Source organism: Micropterus dolomieu, linkage group LG08 (genome assembly GCF_021292245.1).
Source record: "Micropterus dolomieu isolate WLL.071019.BEF.003 ecotype Adirondacks linkage group LG08, ASM2129224v1, whole genome shotgun sequence".
NCBI classification, from domain to species: Eukaryota; Metazoa; Chordata; class Actinopteri; order Centrarchiformes; family Centrarchidae; genus Micropterus; species Micropterus dolomieu.
The window spans coordinates 6,423,047-6,443,973 of NC_060157.1; the positions used below are offsets into that span (position 1 = coordinate 6,423,047).

The window sequence follows — 20,927 nt, forward strand, 5'->3', positions numbered from 1 at the left end:
TATTCCCTTTTTGGGTTTCAGCGCCGTCAGCCTTCCCACTGCCCTGACACTGTCCAGGTCCGTCCTACTTGGCAAGAGGGAGAGCTACAGAGAAAGGCAGAGTTTATTTCCTGTTCTTGTGAATCATATATCAGTACAATTCCCCTCTGTGCTGTTTGGCAACGGCGGAATGACGGGTGTCATTTATCATACGGACTGAAAGAGGCTGTGGGAAAAGGGATTTGAATTCTTCTGAAAGTGTGTGGACTCTCCTTAGTGGTGAATCATTAAACGAAGGAGTTTTTCATCAGGGATATGAGTAACTCCTTGCGCTGGTACTTTGTTCCTCCGTTTCACTGGCTGGCTCAATCATTAAATATCTCAAAAATAAGATTTACTAGTTTTATATAAATTGTGAAGGGACATGGCATTTAACATGTAATTGGGGATTTTGTCCTGCTGAATCCATTAAATTGCTCCCCCATCTGTGGTTTGGTGCAAGCTCCATGGTCATGCAAGAATTATATTTAAGCTAATTTGAATTTGCAAATTTGATTAGCACTGCATTTGTCAGCTTCTTGTTGTCCTGCTAAGTGATGGCATTTTCATCTTCACTATACAGTTATTTTCTACTCTCGGTTATGTTGACTGGTATTTAAGATTGTGCTTTATAAACATTTTGTGTTCCTTTGGATTTTTCTTTTCACTTGTCAGGGACGGTTACTATTTCCCACACTTTGAGTTGGGTGATCAAAGAAAACGACTTTTGATAGGCTGTCACCAGCTCTTCAGCTGCACTGGCAGAAATAAACGTGTCAAGCTTTAACTTATCCTCACAAAAACATACTCCTAACCCCTGCTGCTCTAATTGAGTGTAACTCCCAAAAACCTGTGAACACACATGCAAAACTGAGTAGATCATAAATCAGGCTTCTATAGACAGCCACTGCCCCACCCCCACCCCTCCCAGAGCCTCCCCAAAGGAACTACTGGTTTCCATGAGCTGGCTGGAAATCAACCTTTTCTTTATGATATTTTTGTACCCACCATCCAGACTTTTTGTTTTTTCATCTGAAAGTTAGTTGAAGTCCTCATCAAATGCACAGTGTCAATAAGGTATTGTATAGGGAAATGGGGCTCAGTGTGTTTCAGCTGTCAGCAACTGTTAGCTGTCTCTCATGTGCAGATCACAAAGTTAAATGTGCTGTCAGCAAGTCCTCAGCTAGAAATAGATGTGTTGAGGTTAGCCTAAGAAGCACCACCACCCCCTGCTGCCCAGTAGAATGTGGATCCATCAAACAATGTGAACACATATGAAATTTGAACGTAAAGGTGCAATGAAGCACATTTTTGGTTTTCAAGTTTACCTTTTGTCTGTCTTTATCTGCAAGACTGCATTAATAACCCATCAGATGTTAATGTTATGTGATAATATTTAGCTATGAGGCTACATCAGTATGCAATGCAGACGTCTTGGCTGCCTTCCTTCTTGCAGAGAGTTATATTTTGATGTTTTCTGAACCTAAGCTCTGAGTGCGTGACCTCTCCCAGAGGCCCAGAGTCCCGGGCTGGTATCTTGACATGTTAGCCTGCCACCGCCTGCTAAAGAAGAGTGTAGATGCCCCTGAGGTAAATGAAAACATTTGGTTCTTGCCAGACCTGTTCACATCTCAGCTGGGCCACATGAGCTGGCAGGTGACGCGTGTACAGAGGAGAATCGGAGACCGCAGCGGTGGCCTACTTCTTTTCTTCCACATAGGCCATGCAGGCCACAACCCAGAAACACAGATGAATATGTTCTTGGCTCAGAAAACACCCTGGTGAAACTGACAAAGACTGACCTCCATCTAGGTGAAATTCAGACTGCATCTCAGCCTTTTTATGCTTAGGGATCTGTTTCATCCACTTCCTGTCTTAGCAAGTGCTAATCTGGGTCAGTATTTCTTAACTGTGAAACCTTAGGTTTATAAAATCCTCCAGTTAGGGGTTCATTCAGTGGCTGTGCATTCCTGTTCATCTTCCTTTTTGTTCTGTAATTTTCAGAAATAGACTTGACATTGTGTCACCATCTCATATCAACATCTGCAATTACCAGACAATCCACATTCAGGTCCCATGGGGAAGTATGATTGCAATTAAAAGCGCAGGGCAAATGTTAATTAAGTAAACTACTTGAAACAGCGAATGTTTAAAATGTTTTTACTTTTAACCTTGCACTTCATTTCCACTCCCATTTATATTGGCAGCCTGGTGAAAATTACAGTACTATTTTAGAGACACAATTAACTTTTTTTTTTCATTCTTTGGTTAAGTGCTGAAATATTTAATAATCCATCTGAAATTTATTAAACATATCGTAAATGTTAAATTAAAAAAGGAATTTGCAACTACGTTATTTATACTTTGAGCTTCTCTGCCACATAATCCTGTTGGTAAATGTTGGGATGTTCTCCACTTCAGTTGAAGACTTGTGGTGGATAACACTGCAGTTCATCGGGTTATTAAATCAGAGGGAATAACAGGCCAACTTCTGGCCATTCTCGTGATTGATGAGCCAAGCTTTATTTGCTGAGGCGGTGTGTTTGTTCCTGTGTAATTGTCTACCAGATGGCTAAGCTAACTGTTCTTAAATGCCTTCAGACCTGCAGGGGTCCTGGGTCTTAGCATTTTCCCTGCTAATGACATTTTGCCTGCAAACATCTCATAGTTTTTTTTTACTTTACTTTTCTGATCTCTAATGTTCAGGATCAAAATGGATTTGCAAGCATTTAGTCCAAATTATTTCCTCTGTACGATTCTGTTTTTAATTTGTTAGTAGATGTTTTGAAGTCGTTCTGTCGGTAAACTCCTTTGCGGAAAATGAGCCCACTTGAATTTGAAGGGAGAGGGGGTGGGGAGTTGGGGGGGGGGCTCCACTCTACCTGTGAGGAGTCAGATTGGAGGAGAAAATGGATCTAGGTGGCAGTGTGAGTCATCAATCACAGCCCCTCAAGGGGAGCTGCAGCTAAAGCTGCTCTGAAGTGCTATCTGTCAGCTGCTCCGATCCAGCCGGGGGACCAGAGAGGGGCCATATCGCCACCCATCAGCTCATACCCAGCACACAACTGCCATGTAAACATGTGCAGGTGCTACTGTCAAAAACAACTGTCCCAGTTCACAAGGTGACGCATATTTTCACAAATGGTCAGCCGCCCTTCTCATTGTGAGGATGTTTCCTCCTTCTTATGTTGTTGTTTTGTAGAAAATATCTCCGGGTGCTGCAGTTCACGTAATAGGTTTTTGATTGCTAACAGTGTTGGGTGGTTCATTGTAATTTAAAAGTGAGTGCACTGTTTCTCATGTTTTCCTCCATCCCTCCCATCCCAATCCTGAATAAAGCCACCAAGTGCTTCTCCACCGATGTCGAGCCGCGTCTGTCGATACTTCTCAAGATGGATAGTTGTTCTGCATGCTTATTGATTCGGCACAGGCCAGAGATATAAGTATCATTTGTCATTTCTGGAATTATTTGGAGTCCTAGTTAAAACCCAGAGTGGGGGGAGATGGCCGTGCCTTGGGGGGGGTTGGTAGTAGGTGGGGGAGTAGCGAGTTGTCTGGGCTTTGATGAATGACTGCACGGGTTTTTGGTTTTTACTGTGAGCGCCGGGGCCCTTTAGCTGCTATTTGCTTTCACCATGGTCCAAGAAAAACAATGCGATGGGTCCAAGGACTAAGCAGCATCGTCCTGTCATGTAGTGTAACACAACGAGCAGGGTGGTCCAGGCAGAAGAGTCAGGAGGAGGGTGGGCCTTGGACATTACATGCTGCTTTTCCAAAAGACCCAGTTGGTTGTAAGCCGTCCTGCTGCTCTGTGGTCCCAGCTGACGGCCCCTAAACACATGCTATGAATTTGAATATTTAGCATTTAGAATCTACTGTGTAACGACAAACAGATTTTTCTAGTCTTTAATTTTAAAAGACCGTGCATGGGGAATTGAGGGGATGTTGTTTGGTAACAGTAGCACCAACATATCCCCCGTGACTTTGATTTTGTCCTGTTTTGGGCATCAGGCCAGCAGCAGAGCTGGCTTCATTACTGTATGGATCATCTTTTAAGACCATTTAAGATCAACGAGAGCTATTGTCCACTAATGACAGAGACTCCAAGAAGTTCATTACACTCAAGCCCTTTGATTAATTCAGCTGAACTGTCAGTTTCACTGTTACAGATTTATTTTTTTGTTTCCTTTTTGAATCAAATGAAATTGTTTGATTTTTATTTTAAAGTGGGACTTGAAAGTTGAGTCAGAACGTTTTGGAGTTTGGTGAGGAAAAAAGTGTTTAACAGAGGAACATGTTTAACAGCAAGAAAAGAGGAGAGAAGAGAAACCTCAGACACATGAATGACAAGTAATTATTTCCCTTGTCCATCAAACTGTGTTTTGATGCAAGGATGCGATCAAACATGATATTAACAACTTCAAGCCTTCAAATGAAAAAGATTCTTGAATCGTGCAAAGCCCGAGTGCAAGCTTTTGTGTTGCGCTGCAGCATGAATCATTCATAAACATGCACACACACACATGAACTCACACATACTGGGCAGGGCAACCTTTTGCCTGACCAATATTATTGCCACAGCTTTTCAATGCTAGATGACCATTGTGTATTCATTTCCATTTTAGCTTGCCAAAACGTCTTCTCACAGCAGGAAAGGGATGGAGAGAGCGAGAGCGACAGCTTTGTGTGTCTTTCAGTTTTTTGTCGGTGAATATCCCCATACGCAGTGGGCTGACCGAATGCCCCCAGTCTCCCTGCATAGCCGTCAAACAGGACGGTGCACCGGGCCTGCTATATTTTCATCACTTGTCCTTTCTCACATGGGCACAGTAGGCTGCCACAAGGCCTCGAGAAGCACTGTATCCTACCCTGAAATACAAGGAACTGCCTTAGTATTAGCAGCTGCACATTTGCTGTGATTTCAACAGCAGCCTCATAACCGGGTTTTATAAAGATATGAAGTTTGAATAATTAAAAACAATCATGGTGATATACTGTAGTTTTAAGTATTCATTTAAACATATGCTTGCCACAGTATGTCATGAAAGAGGGCATTTGCACTAGTAAGGCAGTCTTCTCCATTTTGTTTGCCAAAGCAGTGAGAGGACAGACAACAGAGGCCCTGCTTAATCCCTTTGGAGAACTAGTGCATGAATTGATATATCCTCCTCTCTCCCTGTCTCTCTACCCTCTTGCTAATGTCTTTCCTAGAACTTGAACAAACAGCCTGTGCATGTAGGACACATAAGACAGATGTTTAGGATTACTTTCACCTCATTGCTCTATTGTGTGCACTTTAAGGGAGCTCAGCTGATGTGGAATGCCACTCATTCAGGCTCTCTGCTCCTACAGGGCTCCTCCTGTTTATCAAAGTGCCATCTGCACTAAAGACAGAACAACAAAATTTTTTTTAAACGAGATGTTGGGAAGGATACTTTAAAATGTTCATCTCATGCTAGATGTTTAACGCTGTTTTAATACTTTAAACCAGCATGCCCAGCCTCTGCAACTGAAGACTGTTTGTGTTTAGTTTTTGTCCGTTCATATGTACATTACCCTAGAATTCCTGTTTGTTTTGTTCCTGTAAAGAAATAAAGCTAGCCTCGCTCTCCCTGTCCCCTATTCATCTCAGTTTATGTGTGCGTGTTTACAGATGTAGAAACAAATGGGCCAGACCCACATTGATATTGTTGAGGGGTGACATTATCTTTTAGCAGAGCACTTATCTAATCTGGCTGCTTTGGGAAGCTGGAGGAAGTGGCTATGGGACAGGGGCCGGGGATACTGCATCTTTAATTACCATTGATATCGCAATAGAAAAGAGAGGGATAGAGGAGCGTAGCGGCCGGGGGGGGAGAAGGGGGGAGTTGAGAGAGGGAGAAGACCCGTGTTCACTTTTTAATTAAGGCTCCGTAGTGTAACTCGTCAATGTACATTATTGGAAGAATGAACGTCAATGCCATTGCTTTTTCTCCCCCTCCTTTATCTCTGTCAATGATTCAAAGACATGATTTATGGTTCGTCTCCGTCTTTCAGGATCATCCATCAAGCGCTGGCTCTGCCGCAGCGCCACCCGTTGTAAATCATTCTGAAAGCCTGTCACTCATTTCCATTAACCGTTCCTCTGTCGCTCTGGTCTCCGCCTCCCTCAACCCCCACCCCCCACCCCAACAGCCAGCCCCCTCTTCCACCCCTCACTCCTCCCCCTCGGTGCACAACCTACAGCCACGCAGGGTATCAGTTCCGTTCCGCTGCTTCGTCCGCCTACCTTCTTTTCAATAAATTAACCACTTTCTCCCATGCAATGAATAAAAAGGCTCTGCACTCGTCTTGCAGTCGGCACCTACTCCTCCTCCATTACAGCTGAACACCTTACAAATGTCACGCCGCTGACTCGTAGGCTAAATGAGGATATAGCACAGAGAAAATATTTTAGTTGCACTGACTTTTCCAGTGGAAATATTTGAATAGCTCTGATATGTTTGGATTGTGGAATTAATGAACATACATCCCACACATACAGGGTGCTGCACCTGGTTTTATTATATTTCTTTTATTGTATGTATGTATGTGTATAATTTGCCAAAAATTGCACATACAATAAAAGGCAATATTTAATTCTGAGAATTACTGTATTCAGCTTTAACAGTTGATGGAAACAATATTATGTCTGTAATTATTCCATGTAGTAAAAGCAACACTAAGTGGGCAGTGCTGCCATTTAATGCTGTTGGTGTTCTGTAAATTCTACCAGTAGTTTAATTCAGACACTCAAACAATGACTGTAGTCTTTAACCAGTTTTTATAGAAATAGGTCTTATGAACAGAAATAATTGGCTCAATGGAGTGACTGTCAATCTCTTACAATGGTTGATGTGCCTGCTCTGGGGAGCCCAATTCACTGGCTTCTTTTTTTATTCTAATCAACATCTAGATATCAACACAGCAGAATACCCACAAACAGCAGAAAGCCTGTTTTGAGGGGAAACTTTCAACTATTGGGTGCCAACACATTTCACTATTTGGGCAGCCATTGTTCTCAGAATGGGCTGTCAAAGTGACAATGCGCACCAGGCAAATCCAGAAGTTTGCACTTTTCAGAAAACAGCGGGCCCTAATCATTTTGTGGAGGACACTTGACAACAAATTTGCCATTAAAATGAATCTGAATAGGAGGGAGCAGGGCTGTTTTTGAAGCATTTCTGCCTCTCTTACTGTTGCTCGTCTTGTCCCACTGAGCTCCAGGTTTGGCGGGCTTGCTTCTCTCCCTTTATGCTTGCCATGAAGCAGCCTTTGGTCCCACTAGAAACTGACAGTACCACGCTTCAGCTGCAAATTCACTCTGTAGCCTCATTGTATTTAATGAAGGGAAAAAGTGGCAATCTACCATTAATGAACATGGAATGTAAAAAAATGCCTCCCTTTGCTGAAAACTGCATAAAACTGCTTGTACAAGGAAAGCTTTGGCTGGAGCCCATCCAGAATCTAATGAAAGATCCATACAGGGACAGAGCGCGCGGGAAGAGTTAGTAAAATGCAGATTGTTTTAATAGAATACACACAGTCTCTTCCAGCTGCACTATCAGATTCATCAAGGCCTGACCTTGATGGAGCGCCGTTGTTGTTTGAGAGGGCCAGTGTTTAGGGTTCATGCAAAGTTTATGATGTAGGCACTGTATGTACTGTATATATGTGTACTCATCTCAGGGGAAGACAAAATGGAATGCAGTCCATGGAGCAAAGAGTGAAGGACACTTGCCTCTAGCTGCTGTTTGTGATACTTTAAAATTATATAATGAAATAACACATGAGATTATAAGGAAATAAACGACCAATTTAATATTAAAAACAATTAAATCCTAGGTATTGCCCCTCAGATGCAAAATAAAACACCATCATACAATGAAGCAAATATTTACAAAACATCACACATTGATTGAATTGGAATTGAAAAGCTCTTTATTTAGTCGGGCTAGTGGGCATGAAAAACAAACAGCACGTTAGGCAAGTGTAGGCCATCATACCTTTCACTCACTATCTCATAAGACTAGAACAAAGGCCTTATGTGTGCAAGGCAATGGTCCTTTAAACGATGGCCCACTTTCCTCCCTGCTGCCACGCAAACATTCCTGACTGACATTCAATCAGGGAAATTTGAACCAAAGCAAGATGGTCTTTTATTAGTACCGCCCTGTTTGCTCGACTGGTCAGCTCCAATATGCGAAGCGGTTTGAGTGGCACACTGTAAGATGATGGGTTCACTTTCTGATAAGGGTGAATGAGGGGTAAACTGCTATTCTGCAGAAAGGAACCATCAGACCTCATCATGTCGCTCCTGGAGAGCCATGTCACGGGCTCTTCAGAAACCAAGTGACAGAGCAGCGCGAGGCTGCTCCCCTCCTGCTAGTGGAAAATACACTGAGCTGAAGCCGTCCTGCTTCTGCTCTGCCAACTGGAACTTTGTATCAGTCAGGGCAGAAAAGATCATCTATAATCTGACAAATATACACTGAGGCTTTTAAGCCTCTTCAGTTGAAAGCTATCCTACATGCTTGCCAAATTGTTTATATTTACCTTTCCTTGTTAGCAAAAGAGGACAAATAGGAAACAGTCATGCTCTGTGTAATATATTTTCAACTGCTTATACATAAATAGCACAATACAGCTTATTCAGTTTAGTTATTCAGTATTTTAAAGGGTGTGTTCGCCCAAAACACATTTCCTCACTTATCTCTAGTGGCGTCCAGCAATGCAGATAGTTTTGGATTTCTTTGCCCAGGTTTTGAGATCGCAATAGCTCCTCAATAGAGTGGAATTTTGTTTGGTGCTCACAGATTTACAGTGGTGTAAGAAGTGTTCAGTAATACAGCTATCAGCAAAACAACTCAAAAATACTCAATTTGAATTTAATTCCAGATTTTACTTTAATAAAAGTCGTTTTATATGTAATCTTAATGTGTGTAAAGAGCCTAAAGCTGATGATACACGGAGCAACTTTTAGAGCAATCGTGCAGGGCAACGTTGCCGTCAGAGGTAATGAGTAAAGATTACCGCCGTAATCCCCTTCCCCCACCACTCCGCCACCCGCCCCTATCCATTCAAAACACAGTCGGACTTGCCACTAGCAAGATTGCCCAGCAACATTGCTCAAAAAGTTGCCCCGTGTATCATCAGCTTAAGTCATTTACTTAGGGAAAAGTATGTACAGTAGTCAATGGCAAGAGGCAACTTATTTTTTGATCCTGTTTGAACTTTGCCCTGATTTACACCTATGATGTTTGTCAATTTAAAAGATAATTTTGTCCGTCAAGAAACCTCTTAATGAACTACATCTCTCGTCTCACACAATATACGTCACCAACATGTTAATGCGGTAATGCTAGCTAACGTTCATTGCTTGGTTGCTACTAGCTAGGTAACTCAGCTATGTTCCATGTAGAAATATATCTCACCTGATGTGTTTAATCCAACAACTCTGGGTCCTTTTATCACATCATCCACTCATGTAAGTTCTTTGATTTTAGCTCCAGTAAGGTTAGCTTCAGTCATTGAGAGAAAAAGTTACGACGTCACATACGCGACTTTTGGGTTTGTGGTCTTTGTAATTATGTATTTTCACAGTCTTATACCTCAACAGTTTTACATCAAACTGTGACTTTCTTGACTTTTAAATGTATATTTTAAATTGACCCTCATCATAGGTCTGATTCAGAGAACAATTCAAAGGTTCAAAAAATTTGTTGACTTTTCCCATTGACTACCATACATATTTTTTACGAAGTAAGGTCCCATGGTTCACCGGAAGGGGGAGGGACTTAGGCTGTCTATAGTAACTAGTAGCTACAGCTGTCAAATAAATGTAATAAAAAGCACAATATTTCCCTCTAAAAAGCAGTGGAGTTATAGTCCAAAGTCGCATAAAATGGAAATACTCAAGTGAAGTACCTCAAAATTTTACTTAAGCACAGTACTTGAGTAAAAATACTTTCTAATTTACTTTTTGCCACTGCAGATTTGAAAAATCTCAAAACCTGGACCAATAAAACCAAATGCACTCTACTACTATATATATATACAATATAGACTACCTGGCCACTTTATTAGATTCACCCATACGATGTAATGCAATCTAATATTTAGATCTGCCACTAGTTCTACATTTATGAAGATAATGATGTTCACTTTTTGTTAAAACATTGAGCAAGGTGTCAATTCAATTATATGTTCATTATTGAGGTTGTCGTTAGTGGCTGTGTTTTACAAATGTGTTTCTAATATTCTTTCTCCCTCATGTTTGTACACGCGGTGGACAAAACATTAGAAACACCTCCCAGTATAATGCAATCCAGCATAACTACAACCTCGATAATAAACATTTGGTTAAGTCAATACCTCTCTGACAGTGTCTATTCTCGGCATTATTATCTTTGTAAAGGTAGAATGGATAGCAGATCTAATGTATTGGATTGCACAAGATTTTACATAAAAATATATTGTACACAAATAGGAAATACCCTCCTGGTTTTGTTGCTGGTCTGTTAAAGGTCTCTGAGACAGGATGGGAATGTTGTGTGTAGAATCTTTTCCTGCCGCTGCTGATAGGGGACCCTTTGGTGAGATGCAACACCAGGCAACTGCATGTGATGCAGCGGCTATGGCACGTTCAAAGTGATGACTTAGGTGCTGGAGTGCAGATTGCAATGCTCTCCCACCGCTCACTTCCAATTAGGCAGCGGGCCGACTGATGCGTCTCGGAGCAGAAGCTTCTAGTAGGCATCAAAAGGAGCAACGCTGCTCTGTGACATCATGGAGGGAAGGGGCTCCTGGAGCTTTAGGCAGGGCAATCTGATGTGGCTCAGTAAATACCATGATTAGCATCTGTGCAACAGGCAAGGACAGACTTTTAGAAATCCCCACATTTGTATTGTTACATAAAAATACCTCAAACTAAACTTGCTCAAAGACTGTGTAGCTCAGACTGCCTGCTTTTTTGTGTTTTGTTAGTGTGTTGATTGTGCATTCCAAAGTTCTCTGTGTTTTTAGTTAACAGAATGTTGGTTGTGAAAACATTTTTGATTAATTGCCATAATTATTGTGATCATTTTTGCCCAAATGAACAGCCAGATGGCAGGATATGGTGTCATATTTGCGATCCTATCATATTAATCTGGCTCTGGGTCCATCTGAACACATTGTGCCGTTTGCTGTGTTCACAATCTGTCCTCAAGTTGTCCATGTCTTTTTTTTCTCGAGCTGTGGGTTTTTATTTGATTATATTAGACTATTAAATATTAAAGTTGAGGGTGTATGAAAGCAAGGCATTTATCTGCATGAATAGCTTGTGTTTAGTGAAGTAAGTAATGCACTTTAAGTAACATCTCTTTCATGCATACAAAAATTAACATGAGTGTTTCCGTCTCATGGTTTTGTAGTCAAAGCCTCAGAAAGATCCAGTGAAACCGCTTTGTGGGGGTTCATGGCTGCTTTTAAACCCACTTTTCATTGTCTAATCTATGTATTGTCCTATTTATTTTACCAGAATCGGTACCACAATAGTGTTAACCATTTGATGCTAAATACAAAATGATTAAGTTACAGTTTTTCTGCATAGTTTGGAAGTCTGTTAAGGGCATCATTGGGAGTCAATTAAAATGGTGAAATTAATTAATGGGCCGGATGGGATCTAACGACACATTCCTGTTTAAAAGCAAGTCAAAAACTATTTTATTCTATGATATCAATTAACCTCCAGACAGATTTTGTCAAAGGGAGCAGCCTGAATGGCATTGTTCTCTCTTTACTCTGCAGTGTCCTTGGGCTCAGGGAGACTGTTTCCTGACAGCGAACAATGAAGAGAGAGGTGTTTACAGATCTTTACAGATGGCTCCGGGGCTCAGAATTAGCTCCTCACCATTTCTCATGTGATTCAGTTCAGACTTAACTTCAGATGTGTCATCAAGACTATCATCAGGATGTCTGACAATGTATCTATTTGATCTTGACGTGCACTGCTCACTGAGTTAGTCAGATACCACTGTCAAATATTAAACCTTGTGACATGTGTGTCTCATTCTAATGATAGCTCACTGAAGAAATCAGTCATGGTGACAAAAGAGCTTCACAACTTTGGAATTATGTTTTGTACACCAAGTACTTTTTGACTGACATTTCACACCTATTTATAACAACAGATGAGCATGTTGACTAAGTGTTTTTAAATGCACAAACACAATTAATTGGGTACATTGCTTACATGTGAGGCGCAAACAGGATGGAGAAACAAATCATAGTTGCTAAGACAGCCTGGAGATTGTTCAGTGATCCTGACCTGCTTTGTTAGCGTGTTCTGTGCCTATCCCCCCCCCCCCCCCCCCCCCCCCCCCCCCCCCCACCTCTCTCTCTTTTTTTTCCCCTTTACATGACATAAATCCGGGAGATGAAAATGTCATGGAGCAGGTTCATTTTGCAAAGAGGTTTTGATTGCCATGCGCGTGTAATTGATTGTTCCAAGGACAGGGGGAAATCTAGAAATGTCATAACAGTCCTGCTTAGGTTGGTCCCACCACTAGGCAATCAATGAGAAGTAAAAAGAGATATTGATTTGCGAGCAGCAAAAACTGTAGCTTGAGACAACCGGAGAGCGCTGGGGAAAGTGGCACAGACGTGCAGACCTGTCACTGGCACCTATGAATTACCCAATCTTCTCTGAAGATAGTGTTACCTCGGAAACTCTCAAAGTCCTGCACTGGGTATTGCAGCTGTCCATTAGCTAAGCTTCTCAGGCTGCTAACTCTCTGTGGCTTGTCAGATTAATGAAGGAAATGTTGACCTTCCAAAGAATAAATGTTGATGTTCTCAAATTCACAAAAGTTTCTACTGTCATGTTAACATTGGAAACGTAATGCCCTTTTACAGCTGGCACACACATTTCTAAAATGATTGACAGATTTTGAACAGACTCACTTACACAAGGGAGAAGGAATTGTAAACTATGAAGATACTAATGCTTAAAGTTGAGTTGTAAAAATATTGTCGTGTAAGCTTTTAGCATCAATTCAGTTGGATAGCATGCTGTCATGAATGTTGCAGTAAATGTAATCTACTATTTCCTTTGCAGTTAGCCGGTTTGTCTAGATGTAGGGAAAAAAAGTCTTTTGGCTTAGAAACAGGCTGCTGCTTCTGTAAATCCAGGCTTTGCTATGCCAAGAGTCTGTTCTAACGGATAAAGGTTATAAACACTTCAACTGCCTGATTTATGATGGACACCTCAGGTTTTTTGACCTTTGCATATCTCTGTCTAAAGATATAAATTTGTAGTGACACAGATTGGAGGCTTTACAGCAGTTTATGACATGCTAAATCTCAGGCAAGGCATGCCAGCCTTTTGTTTAGTAAGGCTAGTTAGGCTGGGAGTTGCTTTGCTTGGACTCTGAGACAACATTTTCAAATCAAGCAATTCCTATTTTTTTCCTATTAAGTGGTGAAAAAAATAGTGCTTGAGAATAAGCAATTGCTGTTCTTCACTTTTTGTTTACACGATGACGCACAAACTATTATGCTTTGAACACTGATGTTTTATGAAGCACATCTGCAGTTTATTCGGTATTCTTGACAAATTTGTTTGTCATAACATAATGACCTTTTGGAGGTCTGTTTGCCTGTTGTTGTGGCATTGTCCTTGAATCTGATCTTGTATTTAAGAGTAATGCAGCTTGGTATGGCAGCAGTACTGCGGTAGACCATAGCTGGCAAAGCACGGTTACAAATGGTGTGAGAAGCAGAGTTAGACATGCGGGTTTCTTGGTGTGATCCCTGCCAGAAGGTTAATTGGTGCCTTTGGATGTCTGCTACTTAGGGCATCTGATAGAAAGGCATAGAACAGCAGGAAGGGCAACTGTTAATCTCTGTCAATTCCACCCTCAAATACCGCGATAAGACACAAACATTCACAAATAGATTGATGTAAGTGGTTATTTCCAGGAAAACAGTACTTAGCCCTTCTTTGTGAAATGTGCATTTATCTTACAAATAGGATAGGTGAAACTGAACTGCATGTATTGGTGAATTTTAAGATACATAAAATATGCAGGTAAACAGACTTTTACATGATAGTGTATACTAGGGATGAGCCATTTCAATTAAACCATCAGTGGACCGGAAAAATGCTCTTCTCTCCACTTTGGTGTATGTTGTTACTAGTCCTTCAGTTTTACTGACGACTTTGAAGAGAGGACATCAACTGGGAGCTTGTCATAGCCATTGGTGTTCTCCTTCACTGTGAATACTATATATAAGACTATAAATAAAACATACCTCTGTGCTCTTGACAACTCTCTCCCTTAGCATCAAGGGTGTTTTGGAGGCCATCACCGATCTCGGTTGGCCAATCAAAACATCTCTCTTGCGGTGGATCAAGGTCATAGCACATTGGGGCTGGGTGTGCAGGCTCTTGTTCACTAGGCCCCATTCTCCATGTTTGTTTTGAAAGTCCGAATCCCATCTCCATCTCTGTCCATTAGCTGGCAGGCAATTCACCTCCAGGGTTTCTCTTGAGGCACTTGTGAAATATTGATAAAAAAAAGTCTTATTTTCAGAAGGCAAAGAAGGGAAGACATTCTATGGGCCGCCCAGTGTGGGACTCCTGAGTGCTCGGCTTCAGCCATCCCCTCATGGAGTGCCCTCTATTCAGAAAAGAAATATTAACCACATGAAATGCATAAGTGCCTGGACAGGGCTGTTATGTCCTATTCATATTTAACTCAGGGCACATCTGCCATGTCTCTCCCAAAATGTGCATTTTCCAGCATGACTATGAGGCGGAAAATATCTCAGATATGTGACAACACTGACAAACTGCATTTATTACAGGATGTCTTCAAAAGATATGCAAACATTGGTTGTGATATTGTTGCGTGGGTTGCCGGATGGTTAGATTTTAAATAATCTGAAATAGTTATTGCCAGAAAGGACACTTAATCTTCAGTAGCTGTGCTCATATTATGTAGAGCAGACCCTACAGCCACATGAAAAACCCTCTATGCTGAGTCAGAGATTCCACTAATTGGATGATGGGAAATATGTCAATTAGAAATACTGTTGTTTAATTATCTGTTAATTGAAGCAATAATGTTTGTGCTCTATGAGTTGGGAGAATGAACAGGTGAATAATGAAAGAAGTAATTGCTGTTTATGAGACTGTCAGGGAAAATATAACGACGTGACAGATTGCCAGTCATTTAAAAAAAAATTTTATAATTGTTTAGTTTTAACACTGATAATTGAATCAGCTATTCCACCAGCATGATCAACATCTTCATCAGCATCAGCATTCACATTTGCAACATATTTTTATTATTTTGCTAAATGGCTAAATTTCTTCTCAAGTAATGTTTTCTCATCTTTTTCAGTCAAACATTTTAATTTATTGATAGAATATTTCAGGACAAATATCAGAATTTGTGTCGAGCCATTCCTCACATGTGGCTTCAGGGAAGCTGAGATGTTATCCAGAACAGAAGACTTACATCTTCATTGCAGTTTTGAGGCATACATAATCACTACGGAATAGGTCATTTCTATTAACATTTAAATGGCCCAAGAAGAATCAATTTCCTTTTGTCATTCAGTGGCCAATGATTAGTGTAAACATATCAACTTGTGGCCAGAAAAACCTCGGACAAAGCACTAAGTCAGTGGCCTGTCGTGAATCACATGGTGCTGTTAGACCAGCAGCAATCTGTTAGTAAAGACATTATGTCCAGCTATACTCGCCAACCTCCCAAGGCACAGCCACCATTATGTTGACTTAAAAGGTTTCTGTGACTTCTCCCAAAAAAGTCCTGATGCCATATGTGGGTCGTTTAAGTATTGTACATTGGATGCTAAATGATAAATCCATGTATTTTAATATTATTAATTTCTGTCTCTTCCTTTTATAGTGTACATGCCTGATGAAGACGCTGTTCTTCAGGATTCCATCACTGAGGAAGATGGAGAAAACGACACTCAAACTGAAGAGGAATGCTCAGAGAAGACCAGCCCCAAAGTGTCTGAGGACAGAGAGATAGACAACAAGAGCACTAACACTTATAGCAACCAGAACTCTCCCATTAGTGTCCTTTCTAATCAAGAGGCAGAGTTGGAGTCACGCCTTAGTGACAGCAGTGACAGACTCTCAGACTTCAAAACCACCTCGCCACCTGAGAGCCAGAGGGATGATGAAAGTCGTAGCTCCAAACATAAAGAAGAGACAGGCGGCAGCTTGGAGAAAATGAGGGCAGCCTATGCAAACTTTCTCTCTGATTCCTACTGGACAGGGATAGGAATGGACTTGAAAATTGGAAAAAACACCAGCAAAGCCAACTGTGACAGCACAAACGGAAGCGCCAAGAGTGAGTTTGACTGGCACCAGGATGCGCTCTCTAAGACCTTGCAGCAGACACTCTCTCCAAAGCCTGCATCCAAACCTAACCTCTTTAGCTCTGTCCACCTATACAGGCAAACCACCAAACCCTGTGGCTCAGTGTTCACAGGAGCCAGCCGATTTCGCTGTAAGGATTGCAGCGCTGCTTATGACTCTCTTGTGGAGCTGACAGTCCACATGAACAAGAGCGGACACTACCAGGACAACAACCACAGCAAGCAGAGTAATTCCTCTGCTTCATCCTCCAAATCTAGGAAACGAAATTTTCAAGATATGGAAGGAAAAGAGGATGCACAGAAAGTTTTGAAGTGCATGTTCTGTGGCCACTCTTTTGACTCACTCCAGGATTTGAGCGTCCATATGATTAAAACTAAGCATTACCAAAAAGTGCCTTTAAAAGAGCCTATCCCGGTAATCACACCCAAATTGTTGCCACCAACAAAGAAACGGGCCTTTGAAACGGTGAGACCATGCTCCCCTGACTCTACGACTGGTTTATCTGGCTACACTGAGGCACAACGGGCCGCCGCCATTTCAAATGCTAACAATAATCGCTACGGCTATCAGAATGGTGCAAGTTACACTTGGCAGTTTGAAACGTGCAAGTCTCAAATTCTTAAATGCATGGAGTGTGGAAGCTCCCATGACACCCTTCAGCAACTCACCACACATATGATGGTTACTGGACACTTCATCAAAGTCACAAACTCAGCCTCTAAAAAGGGTAAACAGTTAGCGCTTGACCCCCTGGCCATAGAGAAGATTCAGGTTTTAGCTGAGCCTGTTGCCAGTGACACTGAGGGAGAAAAGGTGTCTCCAAAAAATCCTTCCCCCAGGAGCAGTGAGAAGGATAGCCAGGGGGAAGGTACATCAGACAAAATGGAGGAAACTGAAGCTAAAGATGACAAGCAAGAGACTGAGGATCAAAAGGCAGGCAATGGGGCTTTTAAGTACCCTTATCTCCGTGAGGAGGATCTTGAACAGGACTCAGGAGGAGGAGGGGACATTCTTAAATCTTTAGCCAACACAGTGGCCTCTGCCATCAATAAAGCTCAAACAGGGACACCAAGCTGGAGTGCCTATCCCAGCATTCATGCTGCCTATCAGCTCTCCGGCATCATCAAAAGCGCCCCTCTCTCTGCATCTCCCCCTACTCAACTAAAGCAGACATTTAACCACAAGCTGAGACCGATTGCCCCAAAGGGGAAGCTATACCACGGTGCTATGGGAGTTGAGACTCCCCAGGGACAGCATCAAAATGTGGACATCAAAAAAGAAAAGGTTGGCATTAGCGATGGTAAAGAAAGTCAGAATATTAAGTTTGATCTGGTGGAGAATGATGACAGCGATTGTCAGGATGATTCCTCTTCCTCTTCAAAGCTTGATGCAGACTGTGTGAATGAAGGGAGTGAAGCGATCAAAGGGAAGTTGAGCCCAGATTTCTCTGACAGAGGCAAGACACCGAGCCCCTCTGCCAGCAATGGACGCAGCACTACTTCAGAGCCTCTCAGTGACACTCCAGCTATACTTGGTATAAACCCTCTTAGTGCACTGCAGTCAGTTCTGAACAATCATCTGGGCAAAGCAAATAAGCCCAATAACTCAAGAGCAGATAAACTATCTGCTCGCACCAAGTCTATTTTTGCTGATATTAACCGTAGCAGCGAGAAACCAGCTTTAATGCTTGGAAATGGTATAAGAAATAGGCCTGATAATGCCTTCCTCTTTGTGGGTGATGACCAACCAATAGACCTGACAAAATCTAAACACAGCAAGCTGAGTTCCTCGTTACTACCGCCCTCCACCCCGATGCCACAGAAATATGCTCTGTCTGACATCGCAGACATGGTTAAAGTTCTTCCAAAAGCCACAACGCCAAAACCCTCCATACCATCAAGGATCCCAACTATGAAACTGGAATCAGATGTAAGGCGCTTTGAGGACGTGTCTGCCGAGATGTACTCCGTCCACAAGCGTAAAGGTAGACAGTCGAACTGGAATCCTCGCCATCTTCTCATCCTGCAAGCTCAGTTTGCCTCCAGTCTCTTCCAGACCTCTGAGGGGAAATACTTACTCTCAGACCTCGGCCCTCAGGAACGGATGCACATCTCCAAGTTCACTGGATTGTCGATGACCACCATAAGCCATTGGTTAGCAAATGTAAAATACCAGCTGCGGAAAACCGGAGGGACCAAATTTCTGAAGAACATGGACACAGGCCACCCAATCTTCTACTGCAATGACTGCGCTTCCCAGTTTAGGTCACCAGGCGCATTCATTTCCCATCTGGAATCCCATCTCGGGTTCCAAATCAAAGACATGTGCAAAATGCCAGTAGAGCACCAGACGAAGGTAGAGGAGCCAGAACTGTCGAAGGCCCTCAGTGTCAGAGCCACAGAGGCTCTAGTCACAGAGGAGGACATTGACTCAAAGTTCAAATGTAAGCTCTGCTGTCGGACATTTGCGAGTAATCACGCAGTCAAACTCCATTTGAGTAAAACTCACAGCAAATCCCCTGACAACCATTCACAATATGTGGAAATGGACAAGGAGTAGTTTTTCATATTTTTGTCACTTTTATTTCTTCTTTTTTCTTTTTTTCTTTTAATACACGGGTCAGATATTTCAACCATTTTTCAATTAGCATTGTGTAGTGTGCATCATTATGACATTTAAAACATTTCATGGAGTACAGCAAAGACACACTGGTTAGAAATTGTATAAGGAAACACTAAGAAAAACTTTTGCACCCTGCTCAAATGCATCACCAGTAATGAAATGTATTACTGCTTGAATAAACATAATTGCTGATGTTTGCATGCAATAGCCCTGGCTATGACTACTATTTATTTGTATGATATGTCAAGTTTCAACTGTATTTCAAAGACAAAATAATGAACTAATTGTACTTTACGACTTCTGTGATACAGTACACCTGCATAAATGTGCAGCTGTTAAAACAGGTAGCCCGACACATGATAACACACATGCAGACCTGTACAGTGTATTGCTATGTAAAGATGTTTTGTGTTGCAATGATAGAAGAGAAAAAAAGCACTTTAATAAATGTTTAATCACCTGTTTAGACTTGGATTCTGTACATGACTCAAAAATAATTAGGATATTTCACATGTAAATATATTTTAGAAGAAAAACAAAACAGTGTGTTTCATGCAACAAGGATAACAGCAAGACAGATGATACCTGTGATACCTGCACCTTTTTTTACTTATTCAAATAAAGAGTTAACATTTGATAACTGCTTGTATATCTTTTTTTATTTTCTCTTGGATTATTTGCTTACATAGTTAGCAGTTTGAGTGTGTTTTTAAAACGATTAAGATAGTAAGATTTCCCTGCTTATGACTGAGATCAGTGTTATTTAGGTAAAATTATTAGGTCATTTCCTAAGAAGTTTCCCAGAAAGAAGTAGGTAATTTGGTACTAGCACTTAACCAACACTTCACATAAGTAATTTCACACAAGTAATTTCCAATGAAACCTAAAGAGTATTTTAGTCAGTGCACAGCAGATCAGCTGAACATGCAAAAATGTGAAATGTGTCTACAGGCAAACGCACAATTGAACATATATGTACCAATAATGAAATATACTTTGGTTTAAATTGAAAATTCATATTTTCCCCAAAAATTATTTGCCAGTACCAAATTATATAATTCTTACCAGCAAACATCTGAGGAAATTATAAGGCAGATATTCAGAAATTAAGGACCCATAAAATAAGCATTACCCAAATATCTCGTTTTTAAATTCACAATGTCTTCCTCATCTATTACTATTATACATCTATTATAAGTTTTTATATACATGGAGAACCTCAGTATGACAAAGGACAACACCCTCATACTGTACAGCACACTGAATTCTCTTTTTGTACCTTATGCCTTTTAGATACACCGCAAAGATACATCTTCTTGTCAGACTTTATTGCTTTCCTGTGAACGCCGCTGCTGTTGCAGCAAGATGGTATCATAACAATTAAACATATTTCCTCCAGCTCTATTATTTCAAGGCTATTAAAAATAATTGCCTTCTAAATTCATAAACATTTTATGCAATTCATCTCTTTTCAAGCAATCAAGTCCTCAATTACCTCCACCCATCAAATCTCTGTTTTATAACGGCCAACTGACATTTGATGGTAAATGGGAAAAAGCACATGGGCACTGTGGTGATTTGAATGCTGTGACACCAACTTGCCCCCTATTGTTGGAAATGAGCAGGCAATCACGTTGTTCATCAGATGACTCCTAATGCAGTTAAAGTATTCAGCTATAATTTCTCCCTGCATTTATAATTACTGTCAAAGACCACACACCTCAGTGAGCAGATTAAAGCTATAAATTATTTAGTGCCTTTCTTCGCCGATGGATCTCTGATTTGTCTGTAGGGCCATTATGTTTTAGAGGAGCAACTTATTCTAAATTGAAGCAAGCATTGTCCTTAAGATGCAGCAGGATGCTTT

The 20,927-nt window shown here is 41.3% G+C and overlaps 1 protein-coding gene across 3 annotated transcripts in view; it reads left to right on the forward strand.

Moving 5' to 3' along the window:
• LOC123975244 (teashirt homolog 2) overlaps positions 1-19,695 on the forward strand; it is a 105,477-nt gene extending 85,782 nt beyond the window's left edge. For all 3 annotated transcript variants that reach the window (XM_046056545.1, XM_046056546.1, XM_046056544.1), the window contains one exon: positions 15,957-19,695. In XM_046056545.1, the coding sequence (XP_045912501.1) occupies positions 15,957-18,997 (3,041 nt within the window). In that variant the 3' untranslated portion in view covers positions 18,998-19,695. The remainder of the gene's footprint in view (positions 1-15,956) is intronic.
• The last annotated feature ends 1,232 nt before the right edge of the window (positions 19,696-20,927 follow it).